The 22,941-nt window shown below is 40.1% G+C and overlaps 1 protein-coding gene and 1 non-coding gene across 2 annotated transcripts; one reads left to right on the top strand and one right to left on the bottom strand.

The window, feature by feature from the left end:
* Positions 1-340: 340 nt before the first annotated feature.
* On the top strand, positions 341-22,813 carry LOC139151034 (transient receptor potential cation channel subfamily A member 1-like). The gene is made up of 26 exons (XM_070723559.1): positions 341-1,076; positions 3,875-4,028; positions 5,263-5,441; positions 5,730-5,837; positions 6,664-6,772; positions 7,706-7,803; positions 8,187-8,359; positions 9,399-9,447; positions 10,757-11,035; positions 11,174-11,256; positions 11,962-12,123; positions 12,544-12,655; positions 13,686-13,855; positions 14,220-14,364; positions 15,121-15,201; positions 15,674-15,744; positions 16,281-16,425; positions 16,967-17,074; positions 17,483-17,649; positions 18,073-18,133; positions 18,707-18,775; positions 19,213-19,386; positions 19,901-19,969; positions 20,344-20,457; positions 21,592-21,710; positions 21,858-22,813. Exons 1-26 carry the CDS (start codon positions 813-815, stop codon positions 21,997-21,999), a joined length of 3,405 nt encoding a protein of 1,134 aa, XP_070579660.1. The 5' UTR covers positions 341-812; the 3' UTR covers positions 22,000-22,813.
* Positions 14,811-14,882, bottom strand: Trnaw-cca (transfer RNA tryptophan (anticodon CCA)). The gene has a single exon. It is a non-coding gene; the product is annotated as a tRNA-Trp (tRNA).
* Positions 22,814-22,941: the final 128 nt, after the last annotated feature.

Here is a 22,941-nt window from a genome sequence, read left to right as displayed (position 1 = left end):
ATCGATTGAGAGGTTGAAGCAAAATAACACGGCGATCTGAACATGGACACCTGTCGTAATTGCGGGCAGTGTGTTGTGATAGTGGTGTTTAACACTTCGTATTCGCACGTTGCATTAATTTGGTGTATCTGAGGTCCAAATCAGATGGTGATACACATTTCTGCTCTAGTCTCAAAACTTGTGAAATATATTTGAAGTGTCAAAAGTTCATATTACCGCCACCAACGTCCTGCAAGGCAATATCCAGTTACTCTCTTTAAGAACACTGTCGGATGAAGTGAAATGTGGCATATTTTCACCAAGAGGCTATTTTTATACCATAGCCTCCTTGACCATAATTAATTGAACGTCTGACCTTTTCCGCTTAACCCTTTTGTATGAAGGTGTGAGCGGGGATCTGGTGATTATGTTATTGCATAGTTCAAGTGCGTCTTTGGTGAATATCAAATATCACAAACTCACATATTTCTTCTCAGAAGACGGCTCCCCTCTGTTATCCTAAAACGATACTGAATATAGGCCCTTCAGGTCAGGATGCGTGCGACGCAAGTCGGCCATCACTCACAACACTCGTTCGGTAGTCGCTTTTCAGAGATCGTCCGGATCCGGGGATCCGTTGGGCGAGTTAATAGCAGGAAGTGCGTCATCCTTGTAGAACTTGGTGGTTTCTTTATCTGTGCGCTGGTACGGCGATCTAGTTCCCGATCAGTTCGGATTTATATAAGCTCAGAGAGAGAGAGAGAGGGAGCGGGGATTTTTTCTCAGCTGAGACGTAGGAGCAGAAGTAGACAGGACTCTACTCCATTTCCAAGATGTCGATTAAACTACGGCGCAGTTTTACGATGCGGACAGCCGGTTTCATCACGGCCATAAGAAGCAGGAGGGTGGCACAGGACCGGAAAAAGAAGAAATCGTCCTCTCTAGCAGATCGCAGGGTCTCGTCTGCGAGCAGCATCGCCGGCAATTTGGTAAACGCCAACGACATCACGCTACAAGAAGTGCAATCGTCGTTCAACAGTTTCAAGGGGCACTTTGAGAGTGATGACGTTCTCCTTGGATTGGTCAACATATCACAGGTTAGTGTCACACAAACAAACAAACGAACAAACAAAAAACAAACAATATTAACCGAACAAAAATCGCTGGGATAGAAACTTGAATAATTCCGCAAATAATTGACTGGCACGCCCAGAAATTGTATTTTAGTTTTTCAATGTACGTCATCACTCAGACATTCCATCCGATGTTCGTGTGTGTAAATTTGGTTCTTCGGTGGTTTCGAAGTAATTTCCTCCGGAATCTAGAAAAGGGAGAAATTTTGACTCAGATTCAATCTTTACATGAAAGAGCGATTCCTTTCCTGTTCTTACTGTCTGCTACCCTACAGGGACTTTTAGTTATGCATTGGCACCTTCTACGCCAAGGCTCGCATATTTCTGTGTTTTATGTTCTGTTAGTTGGACGCATCATAAAGTGACAGTGTAGACAGCCAAGGCTAGTCAGTGTTACAAGACGTGTCAGTCGTTGAGACAGACTGCCGAGGAAAGATTGACAAACGAAAATCCGGTCAACAAACGAGAAAACCACATTTTGCTGTATTTGCATTTTCCCATTGTCAATGTAAACACCATACAAGTTAATGCAATAGAAGCCGTTTGACTTTTAATAGTCATTTATTTGGGATCCACTCGCGTTACTACGTTACGCCACCTTGTGGCGATAAATCTGTCACCTTGACGTCCGGAATACATTTTGCTCTCATTTTGTTCTCACTGACTTGAGACATAGCCATCTGTATCAGTAACCAGAACCATCGGCATCAGTAACCTTGATTTGGACTGACATGCGTATTATTCCCCCGACCTCTTTGCACTCAGTCAAAAGTCACGGCATTGCAGCGGCCAGGGGTATACACAAAGCCATCGGTATTTGGAACTGTGTATATGTACGATGATCAAGCTCGATCGCTGACGAAGTCATGCAATGCCATTTTGTCAAAATCTGTTATCTCATTTAACAAGAAGTTCAAAGATCATACATAGGGGTCCTGATGGTCTCTCTGGACTTTAAATATTTAACACTCTCCTCTCCTACTTATAGTGGAAATAATCGTAAATACCACAATTCTAGCAAAACTCTTGATTTTGATTATGTTCCCAAGGAAAGACTTCCAACAGTGGATGAAATTTCGTTGTTATCGTTTCTTAGATGTTCGTGTGTAGCTTTACTTTCAACCTCTGTTGTAAATTATCATGAAATATTTGCTATGTAGTTTCTTTCAAAATGCTAATATTTTTATTCTGATTCTCTTCAGGGTGTCCGACAAAAACAACACCAAATCGAACCCCTCAGAAAATTCGATGAAAATGGTGACGTGCAACAATATCAACTTTATTGCATCGCCATTTCAAAGCATTCCAAGTTGTGGTTTCTGAAAAAAATATAAACCAGACATTCCTTAGAAATACCAAAAGCATTTTCACTCGAGGGATAATCTTGGTGATTGTGCATAGATTTAGTCAGAAGTAGGTATTTACTAATGAGTAAACACTGCGCTCAATCTCAACACAGGACAGATTCAACGTTGAGACCCGCCGGCTTATCTCATTCACGAATGTCGCTGGGTTCAACATACAGGACAATATTACATGAAGCAAAAATTTCTCCATCAATTTGATTATATCTCAGAGATTTCGCAAACTGTTCTTCCAACATTTCAGAGGTCGTCCATTTCTTCAGTTGGAATTCCAAAAGACACAAAACCTCTGATAAGAAATAGACGCGATGGTACCGAAGCTAATGATCGGCCCTGAGCATGTCAAATTTCTCGACAGTGTTACAAATCGCTTACACAGGTGCAATGTCGCGGTTACAAAGTTCATCATGAAGAGCCTTACTTTTCTATCTTCAGCAGATGTAAAGTCTTCGAATGGCTTAAAAATATGTACATGCCACGGTCTTCTATACTTTTAACGTGCAATGTTCTGCTATACCACTTACGGCTGTGCAGCATGTGTTCTTGAACATGTTCATTGAAATGACCCAGTCAATTTTGTCCATGACAATTTATGGACGTTGCTCATGGTCAAAGTGAGTGGACGCCTGCCTCATCTCTTCCGTTCACAGATCTGCGGGGTCAAACATTGCCACTAATAAAACATATTCGACTAAAAATGCAACCTTGGTAACAATGATGGTCTATTAAGCACGTGACCCATCTACCTGCTTTGTCAAAATCTCATGACAGTGTATGTCATAGTTTCTATAGCGTGGTTCTTTTGATTACGTGACAGAGATTTGTATAACTGACCTTTACAAGTACAATCAAAACATGTGATAATTTCAAATGCGAGACTACAATTGTCACAAGATGCACACAAATACACCACACTGCTCTTCGTTCAATCGCTCGCATCGCCATCCCATCATGCGTAGCGACAGAAACCATCCGAACCAATCAATCTTGAAGTAGACATCACAACCGAGCAGACATTCGCCATCAATCAGTGTGAATTGATGTCATAATGCAAAGATTCAATGGTAATTTAAGGTTTCTATTGCTAATTTATGAAAGCATGAACTCATTACACAGAGCAGAGAGAGAGAGAGTGTGTGTCTTTTTCATTCCATTTTCGCAACAAGAACAAGTACGGACGCAGGACCTCCAAGTATGAATTCTTAGCATCCATTCCCGAGATAAAAGTTATCCATGGCTCTCGGAGTGCCATCTTTTCCCCAACGGGAAACTCGGCCCCATGTGTGCGTCAATATTATTCGCATCCGAGTCGGCAGCGACAGGGGACCGGATAGATTCCCAAAGTCGCTGGCGATGAGGCACCTCTTACGCCCCCTCCATTGCAATTGGATTTTCCAGGCTGCCAGGGAAGGGAGGGTAGAGATCTTCCAGAACGACAGGAGGACGCCGGAGGAGTTGAATTCTCGGGATGAAGACGGGCTGGCACCCCTCCACCACGCCGCTCATTACGACAGGACAGAGGTGGTTGAGGAGTTGATACTTCGGGGAGCAGGTAAATATGTTACACGTTGTTGTCTTATATACTGTTTCCGGATGCGTGTTCACTGCATGAGCTCACCTCTGTAATTTTCACAAAGCTATGCGAAGAAGATAGTTTTCAGAGGATACTTTCCCCAGTCGCTTCTCTCCATATAATATTGAACTGTTACCAAAAATAGCAACGGAATGGGTGACCCATTTACAATAATTTTGTCGGTTCGAGAAGCCCCGGCAGGCTGAAAAATTAATATTTACGACGCCGCGTGCGAGGATTGCGCCGTCTTTTCCACGGCAAGTGGAAATGAAGAGTTGGACAAACATCTACGACAATGTAACAAAACGTGAAGACTCGTTTGATGGTTGAAATACACCTTCCGATAAAAACGATGTAAACGAATAACGAAAACAAAACTTTTACTAGACATCCAGCATTGTAATAGAATGGAGAGGCATACTGGTTTAAATTTTACAATAGCCTCTGCACTTTCAGCGTAAGAAAGATAGACCTAAAAACACCTGTGATATAAATGGTTGTCCTACAAATGTAAATAAATTTGGTAAATATTTCCTAAGGCAGCTAGGTTTATAAATTGTTGTCACAAAGTCTTGTTTTCTTTAATGCATCAATTTCAGGATTCTATAAGTCCATCAAACTATTATGTCTGTATTTGTTATTACTTGTATTATCTTGTATGGCAATCTAATCATTTATATTCAGCTGTAATGATCCGTTTGAAAGCCTAAACTCTTTGAAGTATGAAGTCATATTTTCGTGGTTTTCTCTCTAAATATACCGGGAACAGAAATTATAAATAAATCTTATAACTACCTAATATTTGTGGTATTTCTAAATGTAAATGATGTTTTGCAGCGGAAGAGAATAGTCATAACGAAGCGTACCGCACTCGCTTTCTGATCATCGTGAGTTTGACACCCGGGTGTGACCCATAGTACGGTGACCTTGAACTGGGCACAGCGCCTATTGTTTATGCAATATTAAATGATAATGGATTACAGTTCTGCATCTTGTAAAGATCGGTTAGGTGTTGAAGAAGATGGAACTGAAAAGTTCAACAAAATGCAACTTCCAGTTTGTTGAAATCCAACTGATTAAATTCGATCAACTGTTGTAACATCTGTCATGATACCTCAAATCAACACATTTGGGATGCTACACCAACGGTGAATGTTGCATACGAAGTACAGTGATAACACTTGCTAACAGTTCATCATCCATTGTTTGACAGATATCAACATCCGTGCGGAGGAAGATGACGTCACGCCCCTTCATCTTGCCATCAAGTACCGTAACCTGGAAACGGTGAAGTTGCTCATGAAATACGACGCGGCGACTTACACACGCGACAGAAATGGTCTGACGCCCTTGCATTTGAGCGCGAGGCGTGGCTATGAAGAAATTACGAGGGTAGATGTCACTTTCGTTCTTGCTGTTTACACTTCACAGTCAACATTTCAAGATTGAAGCCACCAGCGTACTTTTAAAAATACAATCCCCCTACTTGTAAACAGCAATAACTTTGTACGCATTTGGTTGTGATAGCGATCGGTTCTACTTTATCAATAATGTTCTTTTGTGTGTTAGAATGTGAACCACGAAATGGATGGATTTCTAATATGAAGCAAATATTCAAAATAATAGTACTCTATTATTTTTGAGTCTTTATATATCATCTACCATAACGTCTTCTTTCAGATCTTATTGGTTGAGGGCAAAGCTGACCCTAATGCCCGTGACAATGATAAACTAACTCCCTTGCATCAAGCTGCCATACAGGGCAACCTTGCAGTTTGTCGTCTGCTGGTAAGTTTTAAAAATATATAGACACACAAAAACACCACCACTTATGTGTGCCCAGTGGACGTTACATAGGATTCCATGAGCGCCTTGTGAGCAACCTGATAATGGATGCTACTATATGCGATTAATTTCAACGTAAACTTTATTGGCAGTTATTTGCTAGACCTAGTCAGTAGTAAATACTCCCCGTTTACGAGAGGACGAAGCGCCTCTGAATTGATCGATAGCTGTATCCATGCCGTATGAATTTACCATAAACAAAGCAAATAAACCCGGATGGTATCAATTTCGACCGTTGGACCTTAGCCTATTGTCATTGCTATTTCGACTATTCAACGAATTTCATAAACCATGGTGGTTGGCGAGTGTGTATGTCTGAACGAAACGTGCCATTTGCCCTGTGAACGAACAGAAATATTTTAGTATACCAAACAAGTAAATGGATGGTGAAGACAACTTGAACTTAAAGATCACATGAATAAAATTACGATGGAGATGATAAAGTTAACTGTGTTCGACCTTTAAAACCGTTAAAAGCTAAATAATGTGCACAAATAGTATATGATTATCGAGTCAACGGTGTTATAGAAAGCATGGTGAGGCAGAATAAGTTGTGAGTAGAATTTTGGAAGATGGAGAAACCGCACATGACAGATTGGACAAACAAACATAGAGACATAATATTAGACAAATATCATACAGAACGAAGTAGGGAATTAATTTACCAACATCGAATTCGCTCCTTCCATCGATTTATAGACGGTCCGTTTCCATAACTGAATAAATTTTTAACGCATAAACTTTGTGTATTCAAATGACCTCCATACAGGTTGAACATGGCGCTGACTGCCGCGCCAAGGAGATCAATGACATCACTCCGCTCATGCTGGCAGCGACTGAAGGTCACCTTGAAATCATCAAACTCCTCATGGGAACGGGTAAATTACGTAACACTTATACTTATGTATTTTCCTCAAGGTAGCATGCGCCTCGAAATCGAAAGATTTAATTTTTTGCTCAAACTTTCCTCCACCGTAAACTTTAAACCATTCTCTTTCCAAATCAATAATAAAAATCGGGGTAACCCGTGCAATTTTTGGTACTATAGAAACACATTTACCTTAAATTTACCGATTGAAATTCAAATAGATGGCGCATCCCTGTGTACACTCAGTGGGAGTAAATTTAATTTTCGATTTTCACAAAACAATGTCGTGAAGACTGCAGCTACTCAATAAGATTCAAAGTGAACCCTTTCAAGCAGTAGACCATAAAAGTAATGTAAAAGTTTTGAGAGTTCGGATATCTGTCAGTAATCTGTCCCCGAAGCACGTTCTACCCCAATATATCATCGCAGCCCTCCTGCATAGGCATGTTAATATGACACATGATCTGTCTGTATTTGTCATTGGCATAAAGAACTTAAGTTAGCAATGGCGTGGGTTACTTGCGTGGGTTACTAACGTGACGGTAGTGAATATCGACGGCGATAGGCCCTACTACATGGCCATCAGTTAAAACCACAGAAAGTATGACAACAAATTGAAGGTATTAGGTTGTATAACTGTTTTCTAAAAAAATCATGATTTGATCGATACACGAAAAACATTCCTTGTCTCATTAAGTAAAACAAGTACGACTGCATGCAAACTGCCAGCCAATCACGGCAGATCAGACGATCCGTTTGCATAGAAACGTCAAATGTACTTGAAAAAAGTGACGGTAAAATAATTTTGTGCTGTAAGCCACAAGCAGATCTAAAGGGTGATGGCTGTAAGTTGTTATAAATAAATAAATAGATAAATAAATAAATAAATAAATAAGAGAGTTGAAGTTCCTGCTCATTTTTCCTTTAATTTTTTTTCTGACAGCATTGATGGCACGGATCTCATTGGTAGAGTACATGTCGTATGCTGATAATGAAGGCAATACAGCGCTTCACTTGGCTGTTGCAAATGGCAGTATCGAGGTATTCCATCTAATGTTGTTTTACAGTGACCTCATTTGACCCTTCATCCATTTGTCAATTACACCACCGAATAGCCCCCTGCGGGCAACTTATTTGATTGTCTGCGCAAAACACAATGTGGGAAACCGCATCAACAACGGCAGCTTCGCTGAGAGAGAGAGAGAGAGAGAGAGAGAGAGAGAGAGAGAGAGAGGCAGACAGACAGACAGACAGACAGAGCAAAAGTAGTAGTAGGCATATTTCCCATCCTCGTCGAAGTAAATTACTTTCAGCGAATTTCTCTATATGTAGAATACGAATGCAAACTTAAGTCAACAAAAGTTAAGAGACACGGCAGTCGCAACAATCCTCTAGATCAGTGATAAAATTTCTCTACTTTTCAGTGCGCCGAGTTGTTTCTCGAGCATCGGGCCTTCGTCGACATTCGCAAGGGTAATCTGTTTACCAGCCTTCACATAGCAGCCGTCGGAGGTTACGTGGACATGGCTGACATGTTACTCAAGCGAGGGGCCAGCATCAACGCCAGGGACGCTGAGCAGATGACGCCCCTGCACAGGTTAGAATAGGGTCAGGGAAGTTGAGAGTGTATCAAGACTTAATGTGAAACTCGAAACTTTCATAAAAGAGAAACGAAGTCTTTCTACTAGCAGACACTTTGTCGTTTTTGGAGTACTGGGGACTTCGCTTATGTTAGTCGACAAAGTAGATGCTGAAACACGCTGAATCATCAACTGGCAAAACGTGCTTACAAAAAGAACAGATATATCGAGCGATGACACAATTTCTGGTATGTAAACGAAACTGATGCTAAAGGGCTGACCGCTGGTCTGCCAATTTGCAAACCATGCTGAACAATTCAGTCGAGTTATAATTGGCAATCATCATATTACACGAGCGGTTGATTTCAAGATGGTGTTTCATCGTTTCTTGACATAAAAGAAACTCGTCAAAAATTAGAGCTACATCGACCCTTTCACGAAAGAGAACCGCAAAAGGCTCCTTATGTCGATAGAAATTTTCAGTCAGCAGGAATAAAAGCAATATGGTAATAGTATTGTAAAGTACTTGTAATAAATCGAGGTTCGCCATATTTTCAAAAAAACAAAACAAAACAAACAAACAAAACAAACAAAACCAAAAAGTATTATGGTGACTTTTCTCTTACTCAGAGATCATAAAGCTACTGTTTTTACAGAACTTGTAGCTTTTATTTTGACAACTTCTTTATCATTTTTGTTTCGTGAATCATCTACGGTTTTTTTGCCTACTTCCTTTAGAGTTTTGAAATACCAAGCATTGGGTTTGTTCGTGCACTGCGTCGGTGTGTGACGTGCACTTTTGTTGCTCAAAAGTGAATTCAAGTCCGGACCCTGAACTTGGTTATCTATATGTATACATTCAGTGTATACTCACTGGTCAACATGATGTAGGAAGTAGCCAAAGAAAGTATAGCCGATACATGCGACAAAATTTTGAAAAACGGATCATCAAAAGTTACAGGTACTGAGCCTTTAAACTTGTACTTTATTGAGGTCAACGTATACTCTTACAATACCACTGTGGTCATGAGTTTCTCACAGTTTCTCTCTCTGCAGGGCTGCCATGTACGATAGGGTGGAGATGATCAACTTTCTTCTCAGCAAAGTAAGTACAGACCTCCCGTTCAGTGCGCTTGCTTGATTGATTTTTGCGATAGTATACGTGTGACCTTTCCATCAAAACGGTCACGGGTCTCGCCAATAGTGATTACATTTCAGTGTAAGTTTAATGACCCACTTTTGGTTCGCTGAAGATTCGTTGAAGATAGACTGGAAACTGTATCTTCTTTCTCAAACTAGTGATTACGTGAAGTGGGGTTGTTTATTAACAACTAGAGGAGGGGGAGTCGGATAGTGGGCGTACAGACTGGCCGTGTGTTTTCAAAATTAGGTGTCTTTTTTAAAAAAATACTGTTGTAATGACAGCTGGATTAAATTGCCTTTCGCCGTATATACATATGCAGCCTGTGTTTAAAACCTGAATATACTTGGCTTCCCAGTGATTTAGATAGCAGAGTATGGACAAAGTACGGCGCACGCAACGGAAAGGCTGTTGAATGACAGTAACAAAGAAACTGCACACAGCCGAAACACTATGAAAAATTCAATCATTTTGTAAACCTTTACAGACCATGTTCCCATATTCATCTAAGATGCAAATATTTAAATAAAATATAGTAATGTATAATCTGGTCAGTTTGTGTTTTGACGTGACGGAAACGTTCTCCAAACTGAAATGACCGTGTGAAACTTGAGCCGCTCTCATTTAAAACGGAATATAGTGTTGCTACCCTGATCCCTCCCTCCTCGGTAATTCAAGTTAGCCACACTTCCCTGCTTGAACGTGGTTCTCCGTCCGTCCGTTTTTCTGTTCAAGTGAGTGCATGTACTCCACATCGTAATGTATACTTCATATTCACTTTACTCGACTGATGAGTAACTGGACAATTTCAATGGAAGGATTATATGCTTTCTTGGGCATATGGATAAAGATATAAGTAAGATTCCATATAGACTGTAGGGGTATTTAATTTCTGTCTGCCAATGTCTAACAGTCTCAAAAGCAAAGAAGCAAAGACGAAAACGAAAGTAACAACAAACGTGAGATCAACCAGGCAAAAACATTTTAGGGGTAGACACTGTTTTAACACGATTGGAACTAATTTGGGATAATTGGATGGTGAAGTAATGCCGATGTAATTTACAAATATAATCTCATCTGCTTTTCTTTTTATATTACACACTTGGTTTTATGAGTAATTTGCGATATTGCAACATTCAGCTATACGGCACCTAATACTTTTGAGAAATTTGCAAAATATGAAAATGGAATTTTCCCAAATTAGTTCCTATCGCGTTTTTTTCTTCTATTTTCGTTCCGTCCAGTTAATATTCAGTTTATATTTTTTATGCAGGGTGCCATGATAGATTCAAAAGACGCTGACAATTTCACGCCGCTCTTATGTGCCGCCTGGAAAGGTCAAACTCAGGCAGCTAGCACTCTAATACATCACGGTGCCAAAATAACTTCAGTCGACACAGAGATGAAGTCTTGTTTACACTGGGCCGTCGGATGCAGCCATCTTGAATTTATACTCATGTTATTGGTGAATGGTGGCGCTGTTCTGATGGACTTCCCGGATAAGAATGACCAGACTCCGTTGCACTATGCAGCAGAGCTCGGCTATGTTCAGGTAAGTGTCTATTCAACGGAGAGGGCGTTTTCACTTCTCTTTATGATGCTTGTTCGATTGAGGGTCTAATCGGTTATTATTGACGTCACAGATATACATAATTCATGGAGTAAAAGAAGTTTTTCGTGTTGTTCCTAGATATTAAAATTGTTCTTAGATTACGGCGCAAAAATTGACCCTCGGGACAGAGATGAGAAAACGCCACTGCATCTTGCAGCACAGTAAGTCAAAATTTGATTGTATTAGTTTGCTCGTTTGAAACAAAGGACATTGAGCATGCCTATTGTAACCTTTCATGACTAAACCCAATAAAGTAATAGTTGACTACTAGACGACTAATTTGATAATAAAATTCCAACCATCTTAAAAATTATGACGGTTGTCTTCTGGCATCCTAACCCACCAGAATTGCTTTCTAGGGCGAAATAACGTAAGTTTCAAACTAACAGAAAACTTCTACAATCAGTAGAAGACAGTGTCCATGGCACTGGCATGACTAAAACATTCATTTGCTTTGAAAATTGAACCTTAAATATTCAGTCGTTTTCAAAGCAGCTAGAGTGTAGAGGTTGCCTGTGAGTTGCTGGCTGTGCATTGTGTAATGTATCTATCTATAACCTAAGTGGACTTTTGTCCTATCAGTGGGCCTGTTTCGAAATGGCTTGGCAAACCCTAAAATGTTAAAGGGAATGTAGTTTTCTTGATCCCAGGTCGTCACACTCCAACTGAAACTGGAACGTGACTATGCAATAAACAAATTGTTAATGGAAATGTTCTTGCTTTAGCCGGGGGTCTACTGTGAAAAATGTTGACGTGACAATTTATCATCCGGAGACAATTATGAAACGCCAAGCTGTTTCGAGACCGGCCTGTAGCATGAGTAGCCATAGATTGAGTCGTGCGTTTATGGCAATCTTTCCCCTAAGGTGTGGTCGTTTGCAATGTATGGAGACATTGGTCCTCGCCAACCCGACTCAGATAAATGAGGACGACGTAGAAGGGCGAACACCGCTTTTATTGGCGAGTTTGGAGGGACACCACTCGGTAGTCAAGTCACTTTTAGGACTTGGAGCAGAGATAACAAGCAGGTTAGTGAGAAAAAAATGTTGTTTCGGAAAACAAACAATTACAAAAACAGAAATTCAAATAGAAGAATCTTGTCTTCAGGGTATGGCCATATTAGCGGTCGTTGTTCTTCGGAGTGTTGAAAAGAATCAATCATGAGATGTTGAAACTTGAAAATCCAAACAACATGCAATTATCACATCTAAATTACTCCTATAAAATGAGTCCCTCTTTCCAATTAGTTTTTTATTCCTTTCTGAATCTGATTCTGTTTCGTGCATGGCAACTCAGATCCGGCGGCGGGCATTTTAACATCTTGAGTGAATGTTGACCCTTCGACAAAATATATCAGTTTATGTGACAGCTCTGTCCGTGTAGGTAGTTGAATAAGTATTCATCCAAACAAGAATTTTTCAAATAACTTTACATCACATACTTTACAGGGACGACAACCACTGGTCGGCTTTAGCCCTTGCAAGCAGTCGAGGTCATATCCACACTATGGCGGTTCTTATTGACAATCACTGTGAAATCAATGTCGTTGACAAGAACCGGGTAAGACAGTTTAAGACTCATCTTCAGCACCTTTCCGCATTTCACTCAGTTATTGTTGATAACAATATCTCTGCAATCAGAGCTGAGAGAATTTAAACTTTTTTGGTGTGATAAACAGCCTGTAAAAATCTTTAATAGTCATTTTATCGTGATACTGATATAATCATTGTATTATAACCCAGTTCACAGTTTCATTGATGATGATAATGTGGTATTTGTTTTGATAAAATATAGCAATTTAGCCTCTTTCGTCATGCGTTGTTCATATTATATCAATTGATGTTACGTTTTGTTTCATTATTCGGTGTTCAAAATTTACCACATCTCATCAGAATACTCCATATAGTGATAGACATCAATCATCATAATTTTTGTGCCGAGAAAAGTATGGTTGTTTGGAAATTAGAATTTGTCCGTTGCTTATACTTCCAAACGATCAAAAGACTGACTTGACTATCATGCGTTAGAATAATTACGACTATTTATGTGACTTTAAAAAAAAGTAAAATTTATTCGAAAAAATAAGTCAAAAAAGAGAAAGCAAAACGTATCGGCCCAAGGATAATGAAATGAATCGATAGACAGTGCTCGAGAAACAGCTGTTAAACTTTGAACTCTAGAAAGAAACGCCAAGAAGAGCTGCTAAAAGAGCTTTAAGGTAGTTCGTGCCCCGAAACAGTTTTGCTCAGACTTTTCTCAAGTAAAATATCGACCGATGTATTTCAAAATCAAGAATGAAAATCGGGGTCGCTTAGCAAATTTTGGTCCCAGAGAAACAAATTACCCAATATTTACCGATATTTGAAATTCAAAATGGCTGCCATCCCTGTGTCCATGAGGGAAATCAACTTCCCGATTCTCAAATATCTAAGCTGGTGAAAATTTGATTTGCTCCATAAGCTTCAAAATGAGAATCGACAAGTGGTAGGCCAAACGAATATTGTGAAAGTTTGAGAATCCGAATATCTGTCCTTTGGGCGCATTCTATACCCTAACGAATAGAGGCAATTGGAGATAATTCTCTTCGCAGAACACGCCGCTTCATCTGAGTTGTGCGAACGGTCACATTGAAGCAACTGAGATATTGCTCAGGAAGGGCGCTGACGTCACTATTCTCAACAATGGTGGCTACAACTGTTTGGACGCTGCCATTGAGAATTTACAAGAGGGAACGGCAGCTGCTATCATCAAACATAAAAGGTTAGTACCTGCATGCGTAAGACATTGCCAGTTTTGTTGATAGTTTTATGCATGGATTTCAGATTATAAAGCGGTCAGTTTTTGCCCGAGGTAGGCACGTTTGGACCTTGTCCACATTAATTAATCATGATCATTTCCTTGGATGGTTGACGACTTGATGTGGTTTCACCACTACAGAGTGGAGAGTATGCAACTGCTACGTGTGTGACAGTTTTGTTTGACAAAATCCGTCGCTAGAGGGCACTCCTCACAATCTCGTCTCCTTCCCCCAAGAGACAGATCTCCGAGCATAATTGTTTGTAGAAGTATGTTTCAAAATCTGTATCATATATACTTGAAGCACTTAAATTGTCTGACCCAACAGCTGGAAATTAGCACTGCGCCACCAAGACAGGAAATTCAGAACTCCGATGAAACGACTGATTGAAAAGTTGCCACGTGTGGCCTTGCTGGCGATGGACAGGTGTGTCAGCAGGTCACATGTCGACAGAGAAGATCCTCATCTTCGGGTAAGTTCACTGTCACGGATTACCTAATCGCATCCACGGAGCCAAGCATCATTGGCTGATGACTGAACTGAGCAACACGTGAAATTCACTAAAAAACAATAATGCTCCTACATGACGTCATCTAGAACTCAAAGCATTAGTAAAGAATGGGTTCAATATTTAAAGGCCCATTTCAATATCCCTAAGCCGACAAAACAGCTCGTTAGTGTTTTCACACCAAGTAACCTTGTAACACATCGAGATTCAGTAAAATTTCAATCCAACGGAATGGTTTTTTACACATTTCGACGAGAAACACACGCTTGACAAGATAACTAGACAGAGTAATTCTAATGACAGAATCAAGAAATTTGCGTCAAAATCTCAAAATTGATTTCCTCTTTAGAAACTAGTCCTTCGCAGGAAGCAAAATCCTCAACGATAATTCTGTGAAAAATATGAACCACTGACCCCGACGTGATTCGAACACGCAACCTTCTGATCTGGAGTCAGACGCGCTACCGTTGCGCCACGGAGTCATTGCTGATGGCGAGCGGCCAATGTAATAATCTAATTCGTTTGGTGCTACATGTTAATATGAAACACTCATAGTCCTAATTGCAAGTATTACGAGAGACAGAAATAGCTAGTACCAATCGATTAATTAAAATAAATCAACTGCGGACAAAATTTTGTGCGAGTCTTAGATAGGAGAGGCCAAATTCTACGTGATTGGTAGTCTGATATCGGGTGTGTGTTTTATTTAATTTTCTGCAGGTGACATACAATTATGAATTTCTAGACCCTGGACCTGATGAAATGCTCACAGAATCATCAGAGAGGTATTTGGCGTTGACGGTAAGAGATACTGTGACATTAAACGTTTATGACATAAAGCCGGCTTTTAAGCTTACAGAGTTTAGAATGAGGAATTTGTCGTATATATAATTGCCCATACACGTTGTGAGTGTACAGATTTGCTAATAGCCTCGTATATCTTCGATGCGGAATTATCTTATCGAGGTGACTTGAGCTGTCTCTAAATTTTACGCAGGGAATTACATGGCATTTTCCTGCGTTAATTTGCGCAAGGTTACGCCATTACTACCGGATGATTAAAGAGAGACTTGTCTTCAATTAATAAAAGATAAAGAGATCTGGAAAAAATTAGAGTTTTTTAAACATGTAACTAAAGATCGAGCCTTTCTCGCGTGGCTGAATGTCAATGTCATGTCTGAGTGGCATTTGTAACCTAATCAGTATCTTTGATTTGACGATGACAGTGCAAAAACACCTTTGTGTGAAACGACTCGTTTTATCCCCTCGACAGACAATGGTTAGGTATGGACGAGAACAACTGTTGAGTCACGAGCTATCTCAGACATTGATGGCGCTAAAATGGTAAAGTATAAGCCCAGAATAAAACTATTTATTGTATTTGCTTTTCTGTCATAAGAGCAAAATATAGATCTCTGCATAAATACAAAAGCGCTTTTTAAAATACTTAACGTTTTGTATCGAAGGGACTTTTCATACACTTGAATCGACACGTACTGTACTTTTTGAGTAAGCGAACAAAGAAATCGATGGATCGCGATATTCGGTCGGAATGCATTGCTAAATTATTGTGGCAAATGGCCATATAGACTTACTGCACTTACATCCGGGCGGTTCAGTATACTCGCTCTTGTAAAAAGTGCAGCTTTCAGAGCTTACAACGTAACGTGGCCATGCTACATTTTCTTAGAATTTGCCGCGATCCTCAGGGGGATCCTTCCTACGTTTATATTAATTCGCGTCATTCTGGCGAAATAACAGAAAATATAAGATAGAGAAAAAAACGTAAGTACATCGTAAGATTATCAATTTTACGTAGAGGAATCATTTCGCTTGCAGTGCCAGTCTCATAATTTTTGTCTGTTTTTGAAAATTTTCAGGACTACCATCGCCCGGTATGTATTCTACACGGCTTTTATCGTGCATATCATATTCATGATAGGCATTACGTCATACGCTGCTATAAGTGAGCACATTGTCACAACGAACCTGGACGATTATGGCTGTCCTATCAGCAACACGACGGTAATTGCTACTTTTTCAATCTCTTTATTATAGTGCATTAATCAAATCAATTAATAGGTTTCATCGTCAATTCAACAGTGCAGTAAACCGTGCTTATGTACACTGTAGGAAATGCATATTCAGCATGCGTTGAAATCTCAAACATTTACCTCCCTTATCGGTTAGCAAGTAGCGTTTTTCGATGACATTTGCACTTACTAGCATGCTGTGATAGAGAGTGATTTTCAAACAGTCTGATTTAGACACCATATTATGATTAAACAGTACGATATTTCCAAACCTTATTTGCAGAAAATGCGTCAGTAGAGTCTGGCTCTTGAACGCAAGGTTAAATAGGGTTGTGGATTTTTACATCTTGCAAGGTCGTTCACCTTTGTCCTGATACGTAGAACCTAATCTAAGGTGGCATATTGCCTGTAGACGCAATTAGCCCTCGACTGCATCATTTGTGATTTCAGAATGAACCTTTTAGAAGGTGTAACGTAGCCGTTGGAGCCATGATAGTCTCATTCTAAACAGTTACGCTTTTATTTTTCCACAGACGACAGTTAAACGTAACCATGACGGCCTCCTTACGTCAATTGAGTTTCTGGTCATCTTTTTCGTCTCACTTAACGTAATTAAAGTAGCCCTGGATCTCTACACTCATGTAAGCTTCTAGAAATTTCCATCCTTGTGTTCTGTAGTGACCGACATTTGGAAAAGCAGGCAACGCATGTAAACATATGCAATTATTCGTTTCGCTGACAAAAACAACGTGAGGGTAGACAGACAGGCACGCAAGCAGACGGCAACACAAGCAGATACAGAGACGAGTACAGACAGGGAGGCAGACTGGCGGGAAAAAGTGCTGAAGAGTAAAGCATTTCTTTGGCGGGAAAATGGAGACAGAAGTGACGAACTCCGATCACTGACAGCCGTCGTGCTGATCAGCGTCATCTCGCACTTCCACGTGCACATCATTGCACACTGTAGAAATATATTCCATTGTGTGTTATCGGACAGATTCGATCTACTTACTTAATCATTCCATCGTCTGTTTCATTTTTTTCTCCAGAGACTGCGATATTTCACCAAGTTCACCAACTTTCTGTTAGTGACAATGCTGTTCACATCTTGTCTGTTCATAGCACCGCCTTTCAGCGTTCCGTGTGCTCAGGCCTGGACAAACGGTTCAATAGCGATATTTCTCTCGTGGATGACATTCCTAGGTTATCTTCAAAGGTACAGTATACACACGAGGACCGTCTGTCTCTGATAAATTGCATACTAATCGACAATGAAGACCCCGGAAATTCATGATTAGGCCTATATGATGTTTTTTCTCTTTCTATATCGCATTCAATAACGACCAACCTAATTAGCCTTACATTAATAGAACGAACACGATTGGAAGTGGATAATTGAATGGTGAAGGAATGTCGATTTCATCTACAAATGTAATCTCATCTGCTTTCCCTTTTACGTCACACACTTGTTTTTATGAGTAATATGCAATATTGCAACATTCAGCTATACGGCACCTTACACTTTTGAGAAATTTGAAAATTATGAAAATCCAATTATCCCAAATTAGTTTCAATAGTGTAAAAGGGATTCTAATTTTGAAAACCAGAATTTATTCAATATCATCTTTTCCTTTTATAGGTTTGATGTTGTAGGAATTTACGTTGTAATGTTTGTAGCCGTTCTTATATCACTCATGAAGGTAAGATGTAAGTTCCGTGTTATCCAATACATTGGTTGAGGTCCGTTTTGACCTGTCACGTTATATCGACATAACACACTGAAATATTTCAGCGTATATTACGTATGTTACGCTTTATCGCCGTAAAGATTGGTATATCGGATGACAGTTACGCCGTGAAGGCTTAGGGGTTGCCATGGACAACCGAATGGAAATGTCAATGGAACTGTCACAAGAACAGACTATTAAGAGAATTAGCAGATATCACAAAGGTTTGGTTGCGTACGTTAAGAAGTAGATTCATTTGGCCATTGTGGAATCTCCGGTTTCTTGAATCTAGTAATTTGTCGTTCGTCTTGAGGGCGCTTTTCATCGTAAACCAACGGCTCTATCAACAAGATATTGTTGAGCTGCGATACGGCTTACCGTCAACGTGGCGTATTCAGTCGCACCAAACTGTAACCACCAACGCTTATCTCGGTGTCAATAACGTGATATACTTATTGAATCCGATAGGAAAGTTATTGTGACGAGTTCCCAGGTTCTTAAAAATTATGTTTAGTAGTTTTTTGTTTGTTTTTTCTCCTATTGTAGGCAGTGATCGTGTACAGTTGGTTCGTCGTGGCTTTTGCGTCAGTGTTCTACGTTATGTTCGCCAGATTGGTAAGTGTACGCTTTCAGAAAAAATGAAAAGAGATAGACTGGTTGAATATTTGAGTAGTCTAAAAGTTTTATTCATTCTTTCACCTTGCCTCGACCAACGTTGGTGAAAAGGACTGTGATTTCTCACACACTCAGAAGGCGCGAAATGATAATATTAATTTACATATTTACGGGTGTTGTTTCATGTGTTTAGCAATTACAATCTTACGATATTGGCTTATTATCTATTGCAAATATTATTTTGTTCCTCTAATCACGCACCATTTACGTGGCACACACGCAAAAACCAGCCCGTGCCGCACCTCTATGGTGCCATTTGGTTTACCTGTCAACGGTGTGTGGCGCGGTCTCAATGTGGATACTGTTTTCATATTACGATATGCTACCACTGCATTCTCCGGAGCTCTAAATGTTGCAAGTTTTCTTTGGACTCCTAGGAACAATTCAGCACTCTTGGAAATGCGATGCTAAAGACGCTTGTCATGACCATCGGCGAATTTGAATATGAGGACATTTTTCACGACAAGCCGCTAGATCCATTCGACAGCAGCAGTCGGATCCTGTTTTCGGTGTTTCTGTTTTTGATGCCGATCGTCTTGATAAACCTCATGGTAAGTTAAAACACTTTTACCGGTTGCTTATTTTGGTAAGTGTTAGTTAAATCAGTGGGCGGCTGTCGACTAGAACTGAACTGTTTCGTTTCTCAGTGAAATGCCCTTGATGCAGACTGCAGAGTATCTGTAGCGAATCACTTTATTTTTTAATGTAGAATACGCGTCGAGGACAGTATCCCCGTGTGAGGGCGTCATTTTAAATCTCAAATGTCGGTAAATCTGGGGTATTTTTTTTTCTCCAAGTGCCAAGATGTACACTGTGTCCCAAAGTCTGTTGTCTTGACTGTGGGACGTTTTACAGTCCTTTAGAAAAGTTTCAGTGTTTCTAGGTGAATATTACCTCAAGGCAGTTTACAACGATACCGTCAACAATAAACGGATACTGATTGATCTATAAATCTCTTCGCCGGGACAAGACTCATTCCCATTTTAAACGACAGTCTCATTTCAAAAGCGTTAAGCATAATTGATGGAGATTTGCAAGTTAACACATAAATAATTCTTGCTTCAGATTGGTATATCGGTCGGTGACATTGAAGGTGTTCGAAAGACTGCATTTTTGAGAAGGCTGGGCATGCAGGTAAGAGAGAGGGCGCACATCAGAATTTCTTTCAGATTGAGTATCCCAATTATTTTATACTTCCACTAATCAGCTTACAGGTAGAGGAATGAACAACGATTGTCCGGTGAATTCTGAACAAATACTATTCATTCTTTCTTTCTTTCTAATTGCCATATTCAAATTCCAGAAGGTGTCGCTCAGTCTGTTGCTCCACCATTGTTCTGGAAGCAAAAAGTATTTACACACAGTGTATATAGCTGCGTGACTCGAGTCGTGTCATCTAAAAATACACATTGTGACTTGTCGAAAAAGAAACAGGATGGAAAGCATGAGTTAATTCGAAAGTATACATGTAGGGAGTTTATGACTCGTTTCCGTTCCACAACTCGCAGGTTGAACTTATCAGCGATATCGATAAGAAGATGCCGTTCTTGCTACAACGCAAACTGTTCGTCAAAGAAGTGATGGTTCAGCCCAACAAAGAAAAAATGACACGGTTCAGAAAGGTATAGCTATATACTTGATTCATCTACACCCACAACAACCATTTGCGTACAATCATCTTATTACTCTGTGGATTTCTGATTGAGATATCAAGTAGTGCCGAGAAGGCAGACACTGGAGTGATGCTGTAATGTTCGAGATAACTAGAACATGGATGAAATAACTCTCTTTCACAGCCCCCGGTCATGGGTCGCTAAGCAGTTTCTGATACAAAGATGAGGATGTCTAAGCTTGCCAAAAGGTCAACACGATCTATGAGTCGAGCTACACTAAGTCTTAAAGCAGGACATGATATAGAACCACACTGTCTACCTTTCTAGACAATGTTTAGGATTAACTGATCGGTCAATTTATTGAGTGATTGATTGATTGATTGATTGATTGACTGGTTGGTTGGTGTTGATTGGCTGATTGATTGATTGATTGATTGATTGATTGGTATTTGGATGATAGGACGAATGGAGGAACAACGGGGTTATCAAATCCATTCGATGAGTCCATAGGCCATTATCAACGTAGTACAGCAGTAAGTTGTCTGTCTATCTATCTATCTATCTATCTATCTATCTATCTATCTATCTATCTATCTATCTATCTATCTATCTATCTATCTATCTATCTATCTGTCTGTCTGTCCGTCTGTCTGTCTGTCTGTCTGTCTGTCTGTCTGTCTGTCTGTCTAACAAATGTATATAGCGCCTAATAGCCAAAGTTACACAATGCTTTAGGCATATATTCTTTATAAAAAATTAACTGGACAGTCTGATCGGTGAAATAAAAATTTAACCTTTGTCGTACAGCTCAACGCTCGAACCTCAGGCTACTGGGGTTTCTCTCTTGAAAGGACAGTAGTTAAATTGAACGACTGGTGGATTGTTTACCTTACTAGCACATCATAAAGAGATGGTAAGATGGATATGACAGCGTACGGACAGATGAATGGATGGATTGAATCCAATGAATATTGATGGATGAATGGATGAATGAAAAATGATGGACAAATGGGTGTATAGATGTGCACTTGACCAATGGCCAGGAGAATCGAGCGTCTATGCATCTATCAGGAGTGAGATATCTGGGGACGTACTGTGTGGACCTACGACTAAGTTCATTTGCATTTTGTTATGGTTTCCTAGGTGACGCGATTCTTTCTGGGCAGGTCAGATAATACAGAGTTCGTAACTCTCAGAGACAAAGACCGGGACAAGACCAAAGTTGAAGAACTGAGACAACAACTCAATAAGCAGAAAGCCAGGTACCAATGTTCGCTTGTAGATACCAGTTTTATTATTAGTCTGATCGGAGAGTGTCTGACGTTTCCACCGTGACCACAAAGTTAACTTTAGAGTCAGGAATCTTCCGAATCGCCTTTTTTCTCATTTGCTCATGCTTTCCATTCCAGCTTTAAAGTTGTATTCTCCATGCTGCAGCAGCAAACCGAAATTTTGACCAAGATCAGCGAGAAAATGAACCTGGATGTTGAGATCGACGAACCGTCACCACTGCACAAAGCACGCAGTACATGGAGCGTCATGGATCTGTAGCTATACCGACAGAACCATCGTGACATCATTTAGGACAGTTTGTATTAAGTGCGGTAGCGACAGCGTCCTATGTACATCTGTTCAATGGCAGCCAAGCTTGACGCCGAAAGCAACGGAAAAGCGCCAACTACGATTAAAGTTTGAAGTGTTTTTTCCTACGGGTCAAAGTTGTTGTACTTCTGTAAATAATTCTTTACATTTTACATACAGTGTAAAGAACGTTTCTAATGTTATAATAGAACTTTGGTGTTTTTTACGTCGCCAAATATTATCCTCGCTGTCATGGTGAAGCTCATTTCACCTCACCAATCTTCAGAAACACTTTTCATTTGTGACAAGTTAATGCACTGCCGTCGGCAGAGCTCTCTGATAAAATATCAATGTGCAGACTGAATTGCGATGTGCTTATTTATCACATTGTCATTGTCTCTTTGACGTCGATTCGCATGGCATCAGGCTTGACATATATGCTATTAGTGCAGTCCAATTACTACGACATATCAACAAGAACAGCGTCAGTGATACCTAGACGAAAGTTAACAAACACTAGGTGTGTGTTTCAATGATTTAAGTGCCTGTCAGACAAGATTCATGTATCAGGAAGATTGAAATGGGTCGCGGAAAAGCGTCGGCGCTAATGTTGATTGAAGAGGAAGAAACATTCTTTCAAGTCAGAAGATTGTTGTGAAGTATTTTGTTTGTTTAAGTCTGTGTACCTCATCTATGATACTAGCAATCTGCCAGCACTGGGTGTCATTGTTCGGGGGGGGGGGGGGCAATACAGTTGTAATAAAAGCAGATTTATTTAACAATGCGGCCGAGTCCGTAGGTTGTGTAGACGATCACGACAGGCAATGTTGTTTGTTGTTGTCATGGTTACTACCAAGTCACTATGACATCACCATGTTGAATAAGGCGGTAAACTGTCACAGCAGAATAATT

This window comes from Ptychodera flava, chromosome 15, assembly GCF_041260155.1.
Source record: "Ptychodera flava strain L36383 chromosome 15, AS_Pfla_20210202, whole genome shotgun sequence".
NCBI lineage: Eukaryota > Metazoa > Hemichordata > Enteropneusta > Ptychoderidae > Ptychodera > Ptychodera flava.
Note: the sequence above shows the minus strand (reverse complement) of the source record. Positions and strands in the feature narration are given on the sequence as shown.

Bases quoted from the DNA above. Each gene is read 5' to 3' on its own strand.
- LOC139151034 (XM_070723559.1), top strand. From the start codon at position 813: ATGTCGATTAAACTACGGCGCAGTTTTACGATGCGGACAGCCGGTTTC. The intron at 5,838-6,663 runs GTAAGTTTTAAA...ACCTCCATACAG, and splicing joins TTGCAGTTTGTCGTCTGCTG to GTTGAACATGGCGCTGACTG. The intron at 8,360-9,398 runs GTTAGAATAGGG...CTCTCTCTGCAG, and splicing joins CAGATGACGCCCCTGCACAG to GGCTGCCATGTACGATAGGG.